At 32.6% G+C, this 22,351-nt stretch overlaps 2 protein-coding genes across 2 annotated transcripts in view; both read right to left on the reverse strand.

The window, feature by feature from the left end:
* LOC125849131 (4-alpha-glucanotransferase DPE2) overlaps positions 1–4,817 on the reverse strand; it is a 36,164-nt gene extending 31,347 nt beyond the window's left edge. The window contains exons 1-5 of the mRNA XM_049529153.1: positions 4,367–4,817; positions 623–740; positions 489–544; positions 236–363; positions 6–129 (exon numbers count right to left, since the gene is read on the reverse strand). Of these exons, the coding sequence (XP_049385110.1) occupies positions 6–129; positions 236–363; positions 489–544; positions 623–740; positions 4,367–4,699 (759 nt within the window). The 5' untranslated portion in view covers positions 4,700–4,817. The remainder of the gene's footprint in view (positions 1–5; positions 130–235; positions 364–488; positions 545–622; positions 741–4,366) is intronic.
* LOC125847223 (uncharacterized) overlaps positions 1–22,351 on the reverse strand; it is a 923,078-nt gene that overhangs the window by 751,762 nt on the left and 148,965 nt on the right. The window lies entirely within an intron of this gene.

The raw sequence follows: 22,351 nt of genomic DNA on the forward strand, positions 1-22,351 counted from the left end.
CTTACCCGCATTAAGCCATCTGAAAGAACTACAAATCCAGATTCACCTGTTGTGACATCAACAGAAATCTCGCGACTGGCACCACATTCCACTGATGTTCCAGCCGCACTATGTTTGCAGTACTTGTATGTTTAAAGCATTAAGGAAGAAAGAGTGTACATGAAAGAAATTACTGTCAAGTTTATGATAAAATGGAACTGCATTTAGCCTATAACTCAGGCAGACAAAAGGATATTTTAAAGGGAAGTCATCTTTTCCCATAACGCAGGCTGCCTGCCATAACGAATCGCCAGCATACGCGAGCTTAAGGCCATCCTGAATCTTCCATTGCCCAAGATTTAAGGAGCTACCAAGCACATAAATCTACAGGATAACATGTATGTCAGGTCTGACATCAAGATGGATTGCAAGGATATTAATGGGCACATAAACAAAAAAACATATGCATGTAAAAATAGCAAAGGTTGTTCTGTGAAAAGAGATCTTACAGATGTTCCTTCCTCTAAATAGGGGCAGCAGATTCTGAATTGCAGAATAACTGAACCTGTTTCAGCAGTAACATTAGAAAGCACATTTCAACTAAGATTGCTTCATAGATAGAGCATCCAACAGAGAAAATTACCATCCTGGTCCAGCTTATTCTGAGTGATCTCCAGGGGCCTTTCACCACCCAAACTCCAACTTGTCCGAAAGATGACATCCTTAAATGCACTTCTAAAAGGGATATTGTCAGAACCAGTCTGCAACGGAAGAAAAAACTTAAGTTGCTAGACCAAAGTCAAAACAAAAGGAAATTGTTGAAAAGGGTGTTGATTACAAAGAAAAATTAAATACATAAGAAGCACGTTTGAGGTCATTTTGCAGAATATATTGAATATCATATCAGTCAACTGCAACATACACAGTGTAATCCCCCAAGTGAGGTGTGGAGAGGGTAGTGTGTACTGTTGAAATTGGCTTTTAAGTTACTGTAGTAGTTTTTAGCAAAATAAGTTGTTTAATTTAAGATAATTTAAATTTTGAATTTTAGTTAGGTTGTTTAAGTATTGAGATATTTTAGGTTGTTTTAAATTTCAAATTATGTAGATTATGTATCTTATGTAGGTTATTTACAGCCCTCAATGCTTATTAAAATAATTGAGAGCTATTGAAAGTCATTCCAATCCATTGAGAGACATTTCAATCAATTCCTTTTGCTGCCCCATTTTTTAAAAAACACCAACAATGGTATCAAGAGCTTCATTGATCTTACGGGATCTGTGAAATCTTCAAAAGAACTACCATACAATTATTAACCCGTAAGGGTATCCTTGTAACCCATCAAGGCTACTGTTTTCAAACCATGCTTTTTCAATGCACATGTTTTTTTCAACCAATTTTTAACCTACAAAAAGGGCAAGCAGCAATCTCTCTTTGAATGCCCAAAAAAATTTCACTGGCAGTGAAAATGAAATCATATTTTATAACCTATGTCATATAAGTTCTGATGGAAGAAAATACTTACAACAATACTTTGCAAATCCTATAATTGTCCAAATAAAACCACTTTCTGAAGACACAATACAATGACATGGAAGGTGTATTTGAAGATCAAAATCAAAAGAATAAAAGAAAGAATAAAAGAAAGATCGTCAATATCCAAAAGATATGCAAGTTCAAAAATAATCAAGAGATATTCAGCATCAACTGCTAGAGCAAAATTTGAGGAGGAGCATTTTTTAAAATTGCAGTAACTAAAGAAAAGGAGGAGTGTTGAAATTTGTTTTTAAGTTACTGCAGTAGTTTTTAGCAAAATAAGATGTTTAAGTTAAGATAATTTGAATTTTGAATTTTGAATTATCGTTAGGTTGTTTGAGTTATTGAGATATTTTAGGTTGTTTTAAATTTCAAATTATACAGATTTTGTATTTTATGTTGGCTATTTAACGCCCTCAATGCTTAATCAAAATAATTGAAACCTATTGAAAGTCATTTCAATCAATTCTTTTTGCTGCCCCATTTAAAAAAAAAACATGTACACAGCTTTACCCTTACCTTGTGAAGGTGGAGAGGTTGTTTTCGATAGACCCTTGGCTCAAGTAAAGCACATCAACATCAGCATTCCTCTTTGATGTCGGTGTCGCATGAGCCTGACCAGCCAAAAAGGGCACGGCCAGGTCCAAGACGAGCATCAACAATAAAAGTATTAAGATAGAAAAGAAAATTTGTAGAATGGAGTATTGATGAGCCTATAGATTCTTCTTACACCCATCTTTGTGACTAAGGAGAGTTTATTCAAATTACCTCTACTTATATAAAGAGACAAACAATTTGCTAATCTACCCCAAAGATTTTGTGTGAAGATCATTTGGCATTTAAAGCAAATGACCATTTTGTCATCAATGATGATAATGAGATCCTTCTTAACAGACCTGGGCGTTCTAAAGGGAGAAAAGAAGGTATAATTGTGTCAAGGCAAGGCACATTCGTTAGTCGTTTAACTCGTTCCTTCAATTGTGCCATAATATTCCTTGATAGTTCTTGTGTTATGCAGGACAGCAATACAAGACAAACAATTGGTGTCGGGCATATTTCACAAGGCATTTACTACCTTAAGTCCTTAACTCTCCCAATTCCTCCACAGCATAACCTGTTGCAGATCCTCCATATGAACCAAAAACCCCTTGTATACAGGTTTTATGCCTCACATTAGAGTAAAGTCTTATGTCACTTCACTGGGATTTAAATAAGTGAACCAAAGCTGAAGGCTTTAGAAGAAGAATGCGTAACGTCAGACAACCATGATGAAGTATCTTTTTAACAAACCCAAACAAACCTCAGAGCTTGTGGCACTTGGAACATTAACCACCCATCTTTACAATTCCCAAATTAAAGTGATCAAAATGAATGGTTAATAAAGGACGGCATTTCACTTCCGCCCTTTAAAAGACTATGCTACCTCTACTAGAGGAGGAGAAAAATATGTAATGGCAACTCCGTTACAAAATTCTGATGTCCCAAGGAGGAGAGAAAAAGAGGGGAAAGCTCAAAACTATGATAAACTCTTCTTCTTCTTTTTTCTGGAGTAAAAGTAAGCACCGAAGAACACCCAAAAGATGCAATATTTTCAAGGATACAGAAGAAATGAAATTACTGAGAACACTTGTGAGACTTGCACTGCTATTCTAGACCAACTTTCACTTGTCCTTTCATCAGAGATGTGTAACAGTACATATCCAATCAATAGTTCATTCATATATTTATCATATACATTCACTTCCCATGTTCTATTTAGTTTAGAAAATATTTTTTTTTAAAATAATAATAATATCTATTTTTTCTGGTGATAAGGTTTAAAAAAAAACAAGTATCTTAAGGAATTAATAAACAGACCTAGTGTTTTTAGGAATTAATGTAGAGTCATTTGGATAAATAATTTAGGAAGTTCTAAAGGTTTTACTAATAACCTCCTTTAAATTTCTCAAGTATAATATTTTTGCAGATGTATATTTATGAGCAATATATATTATCTCCTGCATATTGTTAAATGTGCAGCTAGACCAAGATTTAAATTGACTAAATTGATAGGATACAATACAGAAATTGCAATTTCTATGGAGAAAAAGATTTCAGGTGCCATTAAAAGGAAGAATGTCAAATGAAAAGATGTTGATTCTCTATTCTCTGTCTGTCAATAGTTAGAACTACTGTTTTAGCTGAATACACGATAGACATTTATCAAAGAGAAAAAGTTAAGATAATCTGGAAACAACCCAGAATAATATTTCAGCAATTTTCAAATACTTCTCCGGAGTGATAAGGGGAAGACCACAGAAGATTGTGAATATAGAATAACAGGGCGGAGAATGCTTCAGAATCCCTAAATTTTTCAATCCTTTTTAATTTCAGGAATCACAATTCAAAGAGAATTAAACTTAAGCGACCACTGGGTATGTGGAAACGCATGTTTTTGAAATTTTAAAGCGAAATAGCCAAATGAATAAAGAATGAGGATTGAGAATACTACAAGAAGATTAAAGGTACACATGAGGATAATGAGAAATAGAGAAAACAAATTTGAACAATTTTGTCATCTTTTGATTCATCATTTAGTTCATACAAAATGTCTTTGACAACTACATACTAGTGGAAGAGTCATATGCCGTAAGAAAGAATTTTAGGAGCAACTCGCATACCTTCCTTTCTCATAATTAAGTTCATCCAAGGAACACACATCCTAGGTGGTGCAGTATTCACGAAACAGTATGAGAAAGGGACACAGAACAACTGGCATATCTTCCTTTCTCATAAGCCACAACAAAGTTCATCAAGGGACACGAATGCTTAGTATTGAAAAAAAAGTATGAGAAAGAGAGGCAATTAGCACCTGCCAGAGATCACGAAGTTCTAGTGACTGCCCATCCTGAAGTCCATCAGGAAGCAACAGTTTCCTTTTCTTTCCAACCTCCCATCGCAGAATATTTCTTCTATCATCCACCACATAGTAACTGTACTCACTTTGATATCCAGGAGGAACTGGAATGCTTCCGGACCATATAAGCTCTTCCCCTTGGTGAGAAGGCTTCAATAATAGACCCTTTTTCACATTCCATGAACCAAGCAACCGATCTGAACCACAGATGAGAAGGTTCTGCCCCCACTGAGTATAGTATGGGATTCTGAAGCTCACCTTCCTTGACTTCAACCCCGAATTCACCATCTTAAACTGAATAAAACCAAGTGGAACTCCTCAAATGTAGCAAAACCAACTAATTAGTTGTACAAAACAATGTCAACAGGTTTCAGAGTATCAAATGCAGAGATTAAATTTGCATAAAGCATAGTACAGAAATGCATGAACCAACTTTGTAACTCCCTCAATTGAAACCCTAGACTAATCAAAATTAACATTTATAATATGAAGTGGAACAGACACTTTAAAATGAAGAATATGGGTGGTTATATAACTATTAGATTAAATGTGTTTTGGCATAAATATGAGCAACTATACCATAGATTGAATTTTGAGCTGATTAAACTTATTACAAAGAGGTATAACATAACAGTGATAATAAGTATAGTAAAAGTTGAATTGTTACCTTTAGTCGAATGAAGTCTCCACCACCACCACTAGTCCAGAGGTTTGTTTTTGTGAAGAAGATGAGGAATGAGAAAGTTGGGGTCTCGATAAAATACAAAAACGAATTGAAAAAAATATCAAACAGATTTTTTCTCTTTCTTACTGATTGAGTGAGTGGCTAACTCTTTTCACGTGGAGAGAACAGGTGGTGATGAATCATAAATTTTAACGTCAATTTTGGATGACTCGATCTTCACTCACATGCCTTAACTATAGGACCAGCTGTTTCAATTAAGTCCCAAATATGTTATTCACCTCAACCTCCAACATTTAATTTAATTTTATTTTGAGGTTGCCCAAATTTGTTATATGTAGTTAATACCAAAATCTTAAATAATAAATGTATATATGAAACAGGTGAAAATCATTTCCACCTTCAACTTTGCTTTAAAAATTAAACCCTCTTCTCAACTTTAAACAATAATCAAACTTCCCCTTTATCATATGCATTGTTTATTTTACCCGTATTTTAATATAATAAGCATTAAGCGTGTTTATGCATGTATGCGTATATTTTTGTCTTCCTCCAATCTCTTACTCTGTGTGTTTCATATTACTTGACCCTTCTTGAGATGACACTCCTTAAAAAAGGGAAAATGCTCAACTATATCATCAAACTTTTAGAAAAAGTTTATTTATGTCATCCATTAAAAGTTTGGTTTATCTATGTCATTGTTGTTAAAGAAAAGACTCATTTATGCCATTTTTTTAACTCCAGTTTTGCGAAACCATTTTTTACATCCCAAACAACTTTTAACACTTTTCAATTAGAGTTTTTGGATAAAATATACTATTTTTGCTTCTTTTTCCTTGAGAACACGAAGAACATATAAAGAACATTAACAATTTTCAATTTTCAAACTTCTTCAGTTTTTCACGAAATCACCTCAAATTTCAAGAGTAGTTTTCCTTCGAGCTAGATACCAAAATTCAATATCTTTTGAGCTCGAATTCAACCTAATTCAACAAGACCCACTTGAAATTTCTTCAAAGTTTCAAACCTTCAACATTCTTTAACAATAGAATTTTCTCCACAACTTCAAATCATTTTAAATTTTAAACATAGACGCAAAAACACTAGGGTACAAAGATCTAATGTCAAAAACAACTACAAAAACACGAATCAAAACAAAATTTTGACAATTTGGACTGATTTTCATTATTTTCGAATCTTTTTTTTTAATACGGGTGAATATTTTAAACTCTACAAATGATTATTGAATTTTGGTTTTTTAAAAAAAAGAAATTAATGATGTAGCCGAAAATTTTAGACGACTTCGTGAAGTCTTTAGAAAGCAGAAAAGGGCTATTTTCATTTTCCAGCGTATTAATCCTATTTCAGAGCGAAGATTCAAAACCTGAATTGTGAACCTTCTCCCTCCCTTCCACCGATGAAACTACTCTTGCAAAGTCATTCGTATAACCTTCTTTCCAGTCGAATAGATTATATGAAAGCAAAAAATTGAATATGTTGAAAATTTTAGGAGTTATTTATGTTCTTCATGTGTTATTGGTATTTTAAGGAAGACGAAGCAAAAAAACTTGATTTGATCCAAAAACTCCAATTGAAAAGTGTTAAACGTTGTTTGAGGTGTAAAAAATGGTATTGCAAAACCAAGGAAAAACAAAAGGCATGGATGAGTTTTTTCTTCAACAGTAATGACATAGATGAGCCAAACTTTTAAAGAATGACATAAATGAGCCTTTTCAAAAAGTTCAGTGGCATATTTGAGTCTTTTAGTCACGTCCCGAGCTAACACCCTAAACGTGGCCAGCACCCGAGAACCATTGCTAGTCCCCAAGCGAACCCTTGGTCGGGCTCAATACTCAGCGAAAGACTTATTTCACAATATAAGAACTCAAACACAACATTAACTCATAAGGTAGGGCACTTGGCGACTCGCAAAGTGGACCCTTGGTCCACCAAATTTTCTAGAATGTCTCCCTATGGAGGCATCCTACTAGGCGATGAAGAGGACCTTTGGGTGATGCGCCAAGTGGGTTGGCGAGCCCTGACCTAGCTCGCCCAATATTCCAATAGCTAGGACAAAGGGGGTGGTCCACTAGGCGATGGAGGCTCACTTGGCTAATCTCCAAGTGACTTTGGCGATGATACTGCCCCTCACCAAATGGTCCAAATAAAAAAATGTCTTCATTCACCCTTCCCAAGGTAGTTTAGGCCCTTGCCCTCTTTCATGGTTAGTTACCCCTCACACATATAGCTCAAGTCTAGCTTACTAGGATCCTGGGTGTTATATCTTAATTGAGAGATTCTCTAACCGACAATCATTACTATGAGCTACGTGATAATACAACGTCTGCCTTACATTACCAGAACTATCATATACCTTGTCGGGGTATAGAACATCCTCAACTAAGTAGATCCGCTAATATATGCTTAAAAGCAATAAGGAATTATATAAAAAATATGATCCTTTACCTATGTTGGCTTACATGGTTTATGAGGATGTTGAGTTATCTGAACTCATCCTCATATCGGTGCTCAATACTTCTCCCAATAATATGTAGAACTCATGCTCAATTGTATAAAAACATAACTCATCCTCAACTTGAGATAATTACTCAAAAGATTTTCTTAAAAGAGATACTGCTCAAAAACTCCTCATGAACTCATTTAGAAGTCAAGGTTTCCTTTTGTTTTAAATGTAAAAGTGCTTACACTTGGAAATACTTAGTTCCTTATACTCATTTTGAAACATGAAACTCAACTCTTCTAATTCTCTTACTCATTCGCTAAAGTCTTAAAAAAAGTTTTAGAAGATTATAAAAGACTTCTCATAATGACTCAAAAAGATTTCTCGAACTTTACTCTTATTCTTTACTTTGATTTGAAATGAAGATCTAAGAGTTATGATTAATATATATAGGATCTCTCGATGATTAATGAAGACTTAGATAGTTGGTAAAAAGAAGAGAGCGAATACATGATTCAAAGGAACGCATACAGGACGAAGAATGGAGGCGAAAGGGGCCTGATTGAGTAGACCCTTAATTGGGTAAAAAAAAATGAGTAGGCCTAGTTGGGTAGGGAAAAGATCAAAATACCCCTCCTTAAAATGGATGAAAATGTCTTAACTAGAGAGGCTGCACTCAACGGGTATAACTCCTTCATCCGAACTTGAAATTTAGCTAACTCGATGATGTTGGAAAGATGACTCAAATACCTTTGATTTGATACCTCATGGACCACCTAACTTTTTTTGTGCTAAAATTTATGGCTGTTTCAATTTGACGCAAAACTTAAAAACTGACCAAAGTTCAAGGTGTTACACTTTTTCCTTAAAAAATTAATTAAATGTATATTTTACCAAACTTACATTATTAATAATGCTTTGAAACATTAAATTTGACTACTACTACTTTATGCAGTTATTTAATACTGCAAGTTGAAATAATTTTTTTTAAAAAATTTTTCTTAACTTCATAAATTAGACAAGTAAATTTAAAACAACTATTTTTAGAATGATGATCAAGTAATATAAATTGTGGGGATATTCTCTATTATCTATATGAGTAAACAAGTTTTGATTGACATTGATGAAGTACGACACCAATTATAGTTTAAAACAATTTTAAATCTAAATAAATACAATCTTTGAAAAAATTGATAATAATTAAATTATATTATTTGTATTTTCCACGTTGAAATATATTTGAATAGTTATTATTTTTTTCTATTTCAATTGTATAAATAAATACTAGAGTTTTGATTATTATTGATTAAATTAATTTTTTCATTATGCTAATTTACCTCATTATACAACATTATTAGTGTATATACTTAATTAGTATTTTTCACATTTTAAAAAATAATTTTTATGTTTTTATGAAAAATTTGTTAAATGAATTTAAAAAAAATGAAAATGGTCATGATTTATAAAGAAGCAAGAAATTTAAAAATGATAATGAAAGGATATAATATACATTTTAATGATTTAATTAGAGAAAAAGGGGCAGTTTAACTATTATTGAAAGTTGAAAGGGAGTTTGATTTTGAAAAAACAAAAGTTGGGAGTGAAAGCGGTTTTCACCCTATATCAAACTAAAGTCTGTATAACAAACTTAATTCTATGTTTCATAGTTACCTCCATATTTTTGACCTTTTACCTCTTCTTTTTTATTAGATTTTTTTAATTTTCATCATACTAGTTTAGTGTATTCCATTACAACTGTGTTGCGTTAATTAATATATATATTAATTAGCGAGAGTGATTCTCTAAGCCAGTCAGGATTTTCAAAATCGAGTTTAAATTTGAAGTGTCTTTCTTTATTTTTAGACCAAGAACAGAGAAGAGTGAATTCAGAAAAAAAAAACGAAATTTCTAAAATTTTGCATTTGAATTGTCTCCCTTCCTCCTTTAATCGTAACACTTGACGCAGTTAGCTCCGGTGGCTCCCGCTTCTGCCTCTATCAGAAATAAATTCAATTGAAATAATTTAAAAAAAAATACTACTACTAGATTTATAATGAAGATGCAAGGGCTAGATTCTAATATTGAAAAGGGAAAAGACATTTAATTAAATTATTTGTATTTTCCACATTGAAATATATTTGAATTTATTATTTTTTTTCTATATCATTTATATAAATAAATATTAGAGTTTTGATTATTATTGATAAAATTATTTTTTTATTATAATAATTTACTTCATTATACAATATCATTAGTGTATATACTTAATTAGTATTCTTCACATTTTTCGCCCAAAAGATACTATGTTTATGTTTAAATAAAAAATTTGTTAAATGAATTAAGAAAATGAAAATGTCATAATTTATAAAGAAGTAAAAAAATTGAAGATGATAATAAAAGGATATAATAGGTATTTTAATGATTTTAATTAGGATAAAAGGAGGCGTTTGACTATTATTCAAAGTTGATGTGGGGGTTTGATTTTGAAAATACAAAGTTGGGGGTGAAACGATTTTCACCCTATATTGAACTAACGTCAAATGTATGACAAATTTATTCTATTTTTCATAGTAACCCATAATTTTTACCTTTTTATTTTTTAATTAGATTTTTTTTCATTTTCATCTTAGTAGTTTAGTGTATTCCATTACAAGATTGTATTCAGTTAATATATATATATATATACTAGATAGTAGGTGTCCGTGCCAGCACGGGCCTAATAAATGTTACTTTTTTTTATCTCAAGTTATGTGATGCAGATGAAATTTGGAGAGTCAACTAATTTTTGTATGTTTTTTCAAAAATTAATTTGTTATAATTTATAAAAAAAAATTAACGTCATTTTCAAAAAAAATATATGTTACTCCTTTTGTTCCAATTTATGTGACACATATGGAATTAAGAGAGTTCACCAAATTTCTTATATGTTGTTTTAAGTATTCTTAGACCTTTAGTTGTTAATTATTGTGATTTATAATATCATTTACATAACTTTCAATAATATATATTGTTCCATCTATTCAAATTCATGTGTCACCGATATAATTTCAAGAGTCGACTAAATTTTTTCTATTTTTCTATTTTCTTTTTCAGTTGTTAATTATTGTGATATATTGTACTTTTAACGTCATTTTAAATATATAATAGAATATTTTAGGTTGTTAATTATTGTGGTTTATAGAACTTTCAAACATATAACATATAGTGTGTTTGTAGGTTCTTATTAAATAGTAAAAATATTTTAAGTTGTTAATTATTGTAATTTATAGTGTATATTACGTAATTTTCAAATTTGTAATAAAATGTTTTAAATTTTTATTTTTAATGATTTATAGTATCTTAAACGTAATCTTTGAATACACGATAAATTAAAAAGAAAAGTAAGACAAATGAGTTGGACTACCTCTAAGGATATTGACTTGCTTGATCTATGACTGGGCGGACCACCGCCAGGTTAGTGATCCTGTATCGTTGGTATCAGAGCCTAGGAACTTTCATGGTATATATATAATTGATGTGAAGAATTTCGGCATAGATATAATCTCTCTTTCATGGATGAAGAAGATATTAAAAGTACTCGGTTAGAAGAGGTAGATATACCTCAAAACCTTGATTTGTTAAACAAATGGACTATTCCGAAAGTGAATATAAAAACTATTTATGATTATGGTTGGTTTGATAAAATCTCAAATAAACAGTTGATTAAAACAACAGAGCAATCTTTGGCGTTAAACTCGTCTGAACAAACTATTCGTTTATTAAATAAGCGAGATATTGATTTATATAGATCTCAATATAAGTTTTTGCATATTGGCATGGTTCAAATTGCTTTTAAACCTTTAACTCTTAAAGGGTTAGCTGAGACTTTCTTAGCGACTTTACGAGACGCGAGAAATTTAAATTTTTGACAATCTTTGATGGGTTCGATAGAATCTACAGTGGCCTATGGTCCAGTCTATTTTAATGCTCAACCTAATTTGCAGTTATCTTTGACTGATTCTAATATCTTAGATGCTTTAACTTTGAATGTTAAAACACATGGTTATAACTATGCAGCTGGTTCTGAATTAATCTGCTTGTCTTATAGAATCTATTTTAAATTACTTGCTACTTTGAATCCTAGATGTAAGTTATATGATACATCTGATCAAACTATTTTGGTAGAAACTAATTTTGCCAGATCTAAGGTCACTACTAGAAGACCTATAAAATGGGAAGAAATTAATTTTCCTATAACTTGGACTCTAGATTCTGTTATACCCCCTGAACAACTGATAGATGCTGTCACCAATTCTTAATATTCTCATATTAGTCAAAATTCCGATGAAAAATTTTGTATACAGTTTGATGAAAAAAGTGTTCCTTATAGTAGACATTCTTTTGCTTCTGATAGAAGACTGGCTATTCAACATATTTCTCTGATAGAACCTTGTTATGGTCCAGCTAGAAATCGCGCTGTTTCATTACATACTTTATCAACAGTTATATCTGTAGAAAAACAAAAAAATAAAATTTATCCTTGGTTAAACATTGTTCAAACGATTGATAAATCATCTGATGTTTCTGATAAGGATATTCCTTCTGTATCCGAGATGGATTTTAATCTTAATGATACTTAATGATGAGTGAACATCAAATTGATTTTAGTCCAGGTTCACTGGCAAGAAAATATATTCAAAATGAATTTTTAAATGAAAAATGGAACCGGTTTAAAACTTGGTTTTTTGACACTTATAGTAAAGAAGATTTAAATAATATTTCTTAAGAGTTTTATGAAACTTGTGCATTACATAATCATATTATGTTCTTTGTGCCTTGGTTTATAACCACTTATTTGCCTTTATTCATCAACGTTCTTGAACGATCTTACAAAGATGAATCAGGTAATATTATTCAATCCATTTATCCTCCTCAAGCTCCGTTTATTTTACCAAATAATATTGAATTACTTTTACTGCTTTTCATAAATTTATTGATAATGAAGTCGCCGCAGTAAGTATAAATGAAATTAATCGTCTTATTTCTCAAAATAATTATTTGGGTCTATATGTTAAAGCTATTGGTGAACATATTTGTTCTCTAGACAAAAAATTAGATAGCCTGTCTAATCTGATTGTTCAAATTGATAATAAGCTAAAATCTGTGAAACAAGTTTCGGAATAGGCTTCTTCATTAAAACAACCTGATGTTCATATTCAAAGGCCTCCTGAGATTCAGAATTTTATTCTTAGACCTTTGCATGACCTTGAAAATCTTCTTGATAAAATTTTTTCTCAATTTGGTGCAAGTGCGAAACCGATAAGTCTCGCTGAAGATTTGACAAATGAGATGGAAGCCACTTTTGATTTCAAAACTCAAATGGAAATGGAAGTTAATAAACTTCATGGGTATCCAAAGAAGAATAGTGGTAATACTGCTTATGCTAGAAAACCTAGCATGCAAACTTATTACTATCCCAGGCCTACTTCTCAAGATGTTTTAATAGAGGAAAGAGATTGGAATCAAACTAACACTTCTTATAGTAGAAGTGAGATTTATGAATGGAATCTCGATGGGCTAACTGATAGGCAGTTGGCGATTATGGTTCATAGGATGCTTATGTATGCTACTATCTGCAAAAGTGTTAGTAACACTGACAAGACCATTTGCAAGATGATTATTGCAGGATTTACCGGTCAACTAAGAGGATGGTGGGATAATTGTATGCCCTCTGATGCGAGAGCAACAGTAATTAATGCTAAGGCAGTAAATGAAGGAGTTGATAATTTAGGCTTTGCCCTTGTTCAAAATAGAGAAGACGCTGTGTATACACTTATTTTGACTATTCTTGAACATTTTAGTGGTAGATTTACCAATCAATATGAAACCATTAGATCTATACTAAATGGTCTTAGATGTAGACATTTAGGTGAGTTTAGATGGTATAAAGACACTTATTTAAGTCGGGTAATGGAACTTTCCAAAAATGATTCAGAATTCTGGAAAGCCAAATTTATTGATGGCTTACCTTCTTTATTTGCAGAAAGAGTAAAAAAGACTCTTAGAAATCCACAAGGAATTATTCCCTATAGTGATTTTACTTATGGAAAGCTTATTGGGGCTTGTACGCAAGAAGGCATAAATTTGTGCAATGAGTTAAAACTCTCAAGACAGCTTAAGATGGATAAGCTTAGAGAAAAGTCTCAATTAAGAGATTTTTGTACTCAATTCGGTTTACCAGATGCTTCAAAAAGCACCAACCGAGAAACTTCTAAATCAGAATCTCATAGATCTTATCATAAGAAAAGAAGATTTAGAAGAAGGACTAGAGAAGAAAGAGATGAGCGTAGGGCTCACCGTAAATCTCATAGATTTATCAGGAATAGGTCCAGACGAAATCTTGATAAGATTAAGTGTTATAAATGTGGAAAATTTGGGCATATAGCTCCAAATTGTAAGCTGGAAAAGCTTAAGACTCTAGAACTTGATGATGATATTCAAGAGAAGATTTATAGTTTTCTATATACTTTTGGTTCTGAATCAGATTATAATGATTCTGAAGCAAGTTATGCAACAGAGGATGAGCAACCTGAGCCTTCTAAGGTTCATCAAGATTCGAATGATGCTTGCAAATGTCATAGTGATATTTGTCACTGCGAGCATGATGAATTTTACAAGCTGTAATCTTAGTTCGAAGACATGAATATGTTCACTATCACTGCAGCCAATGTGATAGAACTTCTAAAAGAAGTTACCGATAATACTCTTCGTAAAAAGATCATTCAATTGGCTGCTAGTAAAACTAGCTCTTCAACTAGTATTCCTAGTAATAAAAAGGTTAAAGATGAGTTTAATTATTTTGCTCCTTACTCCTTGTCTGAAGTTCATAATAGACTCTCTTCTAAACAAACCATGATTATTAGTGATACCTCTTTTGATGAATTAAAAGGAGAAATTGAACATTTGAAGGAAGAAATTAAATTTCTTAAACAAAATCATATTATTTATGATCACCGTCTTACTCAGATTGAGTCTGCTAATAGCAAGGGAAAAAATAAGGTTGATGAATCTACTGCTGAAGAAAATACTCTCGCCAACACTTTGAATATTGATCCGAAACAAAATATGTTTTTAGGAATGATGCAAATTGTTACAGCTCATAAATGGTATGTTAAATTTACTATATTAATTGATAATTCTTTTTCTATAACTAACATTGCTATGATTGATAGTGGCGCTGATGTGAGTTGCCTTCAAGAAGGTTTAGTACCTACTAAATATTTTGAAAAAACAACTCATATGGTTAAATCTGCATCTGGTCATGCTTTAGATATAAAGTATAAATTGTCTAATATTCGTATTTGCCAGAATAAAGTTTGTATTCCTCACTTCTTTTTCTTGGTAAAAAATCAGTTATATCCTCCCATTATTCTTGGAACTCCGTTTATAAATGCAATTTATCCTTTTACTAATATAAACGCTAAAGGATTTCTGCTACTTAAAAAAATCAAGATATTAGTTATAATTTTATCACTGAACCTATTTCTCGAGATATTAATGCTTTAATTGAAATGAAACAAAAGCATGTCGATTATTTACAACTTGAGATATGTAGTATGAATATATTCGATACTTTGAAATCTACTAAAATACATGAAAAGATTAAACTCATTTCTGAACAAATGGCCATTGATATTTGTGCTGATCATCCTAGTACTTTTTGGAATCGGAAAAAGCATATTGTAACTCTTCCATATGAAGATAATTTCTCTGAGGAAAATATTCCTATCAAATCTCGTCCTTGCCAGATGAATACCGAATTGGTCGAATTCTGCAAAAGGAAATTGATAATTTATTGCAAAAGGGTTTAATAAAACCTTCCAAGTCACCCTGGTCTTGTACTGCATTTTATGTTAATAACGTAGCAGAAAATGAACGAGGTGTTCCCAGGTTAGTAATTAATTATAAACCTTTAAATAAATTTTTAAAATGGATTAGGTATCCTATTCCAAACAAAAGGGATTTATTATCAAGACTATATGATGCTAATATCTTTTCAAAATTTGATTTAAAATTTGGATATTGACAAATCCAAATATTTAAAGACCATTCTTATAGAACGACATTTAATGTTCCATTTGGACAATACGAATGGAATATAATGCCCTTTGGTTTAAATGCTCCCTCGGAATTTCAAAAGATTATGAATGATATTTTTAATCCTTATTTGGATTTCATCATAGTTTATATTGATGATATTTTGGTATACTCAAAGACTCTTGAAATGCATATTAAGCATCTAGACATTTTTAAGAAAATAGTTATTCAAAATGGTTTGGTCATATCTAAACCTAAAATGGGTCTTTTTCAAACAGAAGTTAGATTTTTGGGTCATTTGATTTGTCAAGGAAAAATGACTCCTATTCAGCGATCTATTGAATTCGCATAAAAATTCCCTGATATTATTACAGATAGGATGCAATTGCAACTGTTTCTGGGAAGTTTAAATTACATTTCCCCCTTCTACAAAAATTTGTTTCGAGATTTAGTTCCGTTATACGACAGGCTAAAAAAAGATCATAAGAAGCCTTGGACTAATAGTCTCAAAGATCTTGTATAGACTGTTAAAGAAAGAGTTAAACTTTTGCCTTGTTTAACCCTTGCTAATCCTGCTTGGCCAAAGATCGTTGAAACAGATGCGTCCAATATGGGTTATGGTGAAATATTAAAACAGATTAACCCGCATGATAAAAATGAATACCTTATTCGGTTTCATTTAGGAAAATGAGCGATGCTCAGAAAAAATATGCAACGGTAGCTCATGAAATGTTAACTATCATTAAATGTGTTTTAAAATTTTAGGATGATCTTTACAATCAGAAATTTGTGATAAAAGCAGATGCTCAATCAGTCAAATATATGTTTGATAAAGATTTTAAACATGATGCATCCAAATTAATATTTGCTAGGTGGCAGGCACAATTAGCCCCTTTTGATTTCGAAATTCATTATAAAAAGGGAAGTGATAATTCCCTCCCAGACTTCCTATCTAGAGAATATCTTTCTTCTTAAAAAGATGGGTTTTCTTGACTTCCTTACTGATATTACTTTGGTTACAATTTTGAAGGCAGTTCCTCTTAATGGAGATTTACAGGAACGTATTTTATGGAGAATTATAGACGGAATGATGATGGATATCGTCGCCAATTACCTGATTGAACAAGAGTTATATGAAAGATTTTATTGTTATGAAGTTTATGACCTTTTAAATGATTAAAACTAAATGCTATGTTTGCAGGATGGATCCTCCTTGGGTAACCAAGGCTAGAGGAAGGGACAGTTATACTCGCGGAAGGGGAAGATCATCCTTCTCAAAAACATCAGGATCGTCATACGGATCCTCATCCAGCTCTCCAATTATACAAATGGGAGGAATGAACTTGGTAAAACTAACAACCTCTTCAAAAAAAGCTACTTCTTCGATACATCCGGATGATATTCCAGAAAATAATCCATTATACGCCCAATTGAGAGCATATTTATCTCAAAAACAAAGTGATACTTTTGCATCGGTGGTGAAAGAAGAGGTTGATGATATTAGATCCTATGAAATGGTAGTAAGAAAAGAAATGATGTTTCTTATTGAAAACTCTGAGATACAGAGAAAAGAAGAAGCCTGGAAGATATTCCAATGATATTTACTTAACGTATTATACTTCCCAGGAGAGTCATACAAAACCTACTCGTATTACGAGACCATTTTAACAAATATAGGTAGTGTTGAATTTCAGCACTTCTCAAGTTATAACACCAGCGAGAACATTTATAACTTATCCAAAATGATCATAAAGCAGATTATATCAATTGAAGATTGGGGTATATTCTCGATGAAAGAAAGGCAGATCAGCCTCAATAAAATCCCTACCAATTTCACTTATTGGGATTATATTAACGCTTTCAGCAAAGTCCTTTACTATAACAATGAAAGGCATAAACATACTTGGTTTATCAAGGTGTGTGCAAAGATATTTGTTGACCGAATTCCTAATTGGTTATTGAACTGGTGGTCATACCATGAACCGACAATAAAGATTTTACCCGATCCCTTTTTAAAGTTATACAAAAACTAGGTTAAGGTTTCACCAGACCTTAATGATTTATACCACTCAGATCATGTTTGTTATATAGAACAAATTGAACAAATTTATTTCTTCATAGAATTTTCGATTCCATGGATCCATAAATGGACCCCGGAGTAGGTTTTACTGAAGAACAAATTCCATGCTTATATCAGATTTATTATAATAATTTCTGGGATAAATTAATGAAGAAGGATCCCATGACTAAATCATTATATGGCCAAGAATTATTGGACTCTATTTCTCAAAGAATCCAAGATTATGGTACTATTCCTCACAAAGGAATAATTGCTGACAACTCCGTCAAACATATTGCCAGAAGAATTTCCATTCAAGATGGAAATAAAGAAGAAATGATCAAGGAGTATTTGGATGAAATTAGGAGGAATCTACTCCTCAATATCACTTACTATGAAAAATCAGACACTTCGATGAGAAGTGAAACAAGTGATGATATCGCAGATGATGCTCAAGAGGCCCAACCTTGTAAATCGGCAAAACCCATGACAGAAGATATGCTGTCTAAAGCAGAAGGTTTACTTAGGGAGTTGAAAAAGAAAGACAAAATGACCACTATTGATTAACAGTAGATACACTGTTAAACCACAGTAGAAAAATTGTTACTGTACATTTGTGACCCATTGATAAGGGACCTATGGTCACTGTAAATCACTGTAGATCGGTCACTGTAGATAGATCCCTTTTTCTTCTATAAATAAGGCCTTTTGTAGTTGGAAGGAGGGCGTCGGAAAAAACACTCTCTCTTCGTTAAAGTTTTTTTAAAGTTGTTTGTTTCTCTTAGTTTGTAAAGCTCTCGATTTGCCGGAGGTTCGCCGAAAGTAAATAAAGTTGTTGATATTTCTTATCGGCCCTGTTGGCCATTGTTACAAGGTAATTTAATTCTCTTCTTTTAATTTTAAATCTTTTTATATCTCCGATTTGGAAGCTGTGACTATGTCCGGCTAAAAATTTATATCTATTCCGGATAACTAACTTCTCTTTTATATAGACCATGAATGGATCTAAGCTTTATTTAAATATAGAAGAATTTTAGTATGGCTTCTCGACTTGGTTCTGAGATTGAGGTACAGTCAGATCTAGTACTACTTTTCTTGTCTTTGTCTTTATGACTCCGTCTGATGAGCCGTGGTTTTTAGCCCGAAATTGAGTTTGATAAGTAGGGCGCTTGATACCCGGTTAGAACTATCAGACAAATGAGCTCAATAAAAGTATGTATTAGCTTCTTGACAGGCCCTTTACTTGGGTAAAATAATTAAACCATGCAGTCTGAGAAACTATGTTAAAATTCTTGTGTATTTCAATTCTTATGTAGTTGGACTACCTCTAAGGATATTGAATAATTAACATTTCCAAATATTAATTTGCCATAAAATGAAAGTGAAAGAAGAAGTTGTGAAATAAACAATATTGAAATAGCTTGAATTTTATTAGTTAATAGAACTTTAAAAAGATAAAAATAACTACAAATACTGAATATTACATGTGATAAGACTTGTGGGGTTTGCATAAATCCTTACATTAGTAATTTTTTTCTTCCTTTTTAGGCATTGAAAAGATCTCAATTATTCAATGTATTTACCAAAATCCATCAATGGATTTATTGTAAAAAGGTGCAAAAGAAGGGGTAAATGAGAGTTTGAAAAAGTACTCAAACCAAATACATTACTAATACAATGACATAATAGGAATTAAAAAATATATTCTTGAACCACACAATTTCCAAAGCTAACTGTACAAACAGTACAAACATAATAAAAAGTAGAATTATATATGAGAAAAGACATAAAGTCACCACTAAAATTGTCCCGTATTTGCATAAAGACACCTTAACTTTAGCAGTGTCCTATCACCCCACATAAGTTTTTAATATCTTTGTAAATGGGCCATTTTGACCCATTTCCTCGTTTGGGTAGTTACCACGCACATGAGGCGCGTCATGCAGTGTTTTCACTGCCATTTACCAGTTTAAAAGTGTTACGTGTCATTTTATTTCTTCATTATTAATTATTTAATTACTTTATATCATCTTCCCCAAATTTAAATCCAAACGAGCCATTGGCAGCCCTAATTTTACGATTTCATCCTTCTTTCCATAGCAAGATCAACGTTGGTGCTCTCTGTTTGATGAATTCATCATCTTCCTCAAGCGCAATAAGGTAGGAATTCGTTCTATCTTATAATTTTCAGTAGAAAGCGTTAATTTGAAGTTTTTTATGGTTTAATTTCTTCTTAATTTTGTGATTAGGTTTTGATCGAAAATGTCAAATGCAATGTTGAATCGTATTTGTAACGATGAGAATGATCCGATGTTACGAGTGAAATTGCGATGCAAACATGGTGACTTACTTTTAATGCAAACTACATGGTCGAAGCACAATCCAGCTTAAAGATTTTGGTCTTGTCCATGCTATCGTGTATGTTTCCTAATTCTTTTCTGGAGATCTTTTGTTTATGTATTTTTCTTTAATTTGTTTTTTTGCGTATTTTAGGAGGATGTGTGCAACTTCTTTAGATGGAGGGACCGTGAAGATGTTGATATACTATCCAAGTACGTTATTCCGAGATTGGCAAAGAGAATTAATGTGTTGGAAGAAGCATTAACATGTTATGAAAGTCGTGTTGAAAGTAACCAAGTTGTGATGAAGGAGAAGAAGAAAAACTAATCTAGTAACTTGAAGCTAATTGTTTGTCATGACCCAGACCGCCGTGATTGGCACCCACGCTAACCCTCCGATGAGAGAACCATTACTACAACCCAACTAAGCAATTAACAGGAACCTAAGCATTTAAAGATACGGAAGTAGGTTTAAATGACTAAAAGAAATTATGGAGTTCCCATAAACTCCGAAGGTCTAACAAAATAACTAATGCAAAAATTCAATCCCTAGAACTTAAAGTCATTGTACCAAAACTCTAATTAACGAACAAGTCTAAGAAAAGGGGGCACAACCTCGGAAACTAACAAAACAGCCTAAACCAATAGTCTGAGTTCGAAAAGAGTGGACTTAAACAAGAAAGATCCATGGAAGCCTGAAAGAACTGGCTCACCTTTGAATTCGGTCACGCTCAATGGTCTCCTAACTGAGGTGTGTCAGTAGCCGCCTGAAGATGCCCCGTACTCAACAAATAAAGAGAAAGTGGAGTATCAATACACAAACATAGTGTACTGGTAGGATCACACGACTACTCCCATACTCACAATATACAACGAACAATTACAACACAGTAAGCACACATATACAGAATACAGTTCAGTTATCCTTTTAGGAACAATATACAATTTCCCAATTTCAATGACAATTAGATATAAACGAAATCATCACTAATGGACCTCTCATGGAACCCATACCTAAACTGTTAGTGTGTCGAAAAGTGACACCCGATCCAATGTATGTGTCGGAATGTGACACTCAGTCCAATATATGTGTCGGAATGTGACACCCGATCCAATCTGTGTGTCGGAACGTGACACCCAATCCAATTATCACAACCACAATCACAATTACATCCATAATGAACAATACTCAAATCATACAATCAAGTAACAGGTTCATGCCATGTATTCTTCACACATCATCATTTCATTAGATTGATTCACATTACCTATTCACATACATGCACACATACAATGAAACAATTATCCGACATATATCACACAATAGGAAATCAAACCATCACCTACCTCGAAACCAAGCTTGAATCCTCCTAAGACACTTGAGCCTTTCCTTTTCAGATTCTTTCCGCTTGATCTTGATCTATAAACAAGTAATTTAACGCAATGATCAATAAAAAGGCCTAATTTACCCGNTGTATTGTTCACACATCATCATTTCATTAGATTGATTCACATTCCCTATTCACATACATGCACACATACAATGAAACAATTATCCGACATATATCACACAATAGGAAATCAAACCATCACCTACCTCGAAACCAAGCTTGAATCCTCCTAAGACACTTGAGCCTTTCCTTTTCAGATTCTTTCCGCTTGATCTTGATCTATAAACAAGTAATTTAACGCAATGATCAATAAAAAGGCCTAATTTACCCGGATTATAACAATCTTACTAACCCAAGACAAAATCCATGATCCTAATGTTCAGCTAGGGATTTTTCCCACCATTAACTTCAGGCCAAAACCCTCCCCCAATGATAATTACCCAAGAGTCTAAGTTCTAGGAATTGAAATACGGATTAGGGGAGTAAAATCCTTACCTTTAGCACTAAAAGTCGTGGAAAATTGTCAAGAAATCACTCTAGGTCGTCTCCTAGCTCTCAAGAAAAAAGTTTTGCAGAAAATAACGATTTTGGGGGTTTTCCCCAACTTAAGTCGCGACAGGCCCACTACTACGGACCCAATCCCGCCACAACGGCTGCAATAGAAGCTCGGAATTTGAGTTCCAAGCTCCCATTTCACAACACACCTTCAACCTTTGACGTTCAGAAACTAACATTTTATTCCACGATCAGTTTCGGGAGTTCAACTCGCCCGAATTCAATTCAGAAAAGCCGTACATGATCCTTAATTTCTTGGCTATCCATCCATGTGATGAAATTCATAATTAGATCTCCCATTTATTGCCAGATTTCCCTAGACCTTACCTGAATCAGATTTTATTTAAATTTGGACTAGGTCAGATATTTTGTAACAC

The sequence above is a fragment of the Solanum stenotomum genome, chromosome 12 (assembly GCF_019186545.1).
Source record: "Solanum stenotomum isolate F172 chromosome 12, ASM1918654v1, whole genome shotgun sequence".
Lineage (NCBI taxonomy): Eukaryota > Viridiplantae > Streptophyta > Magnoliopsida > Solanales > Solanaceae > Solanum > Solanum stenotomum.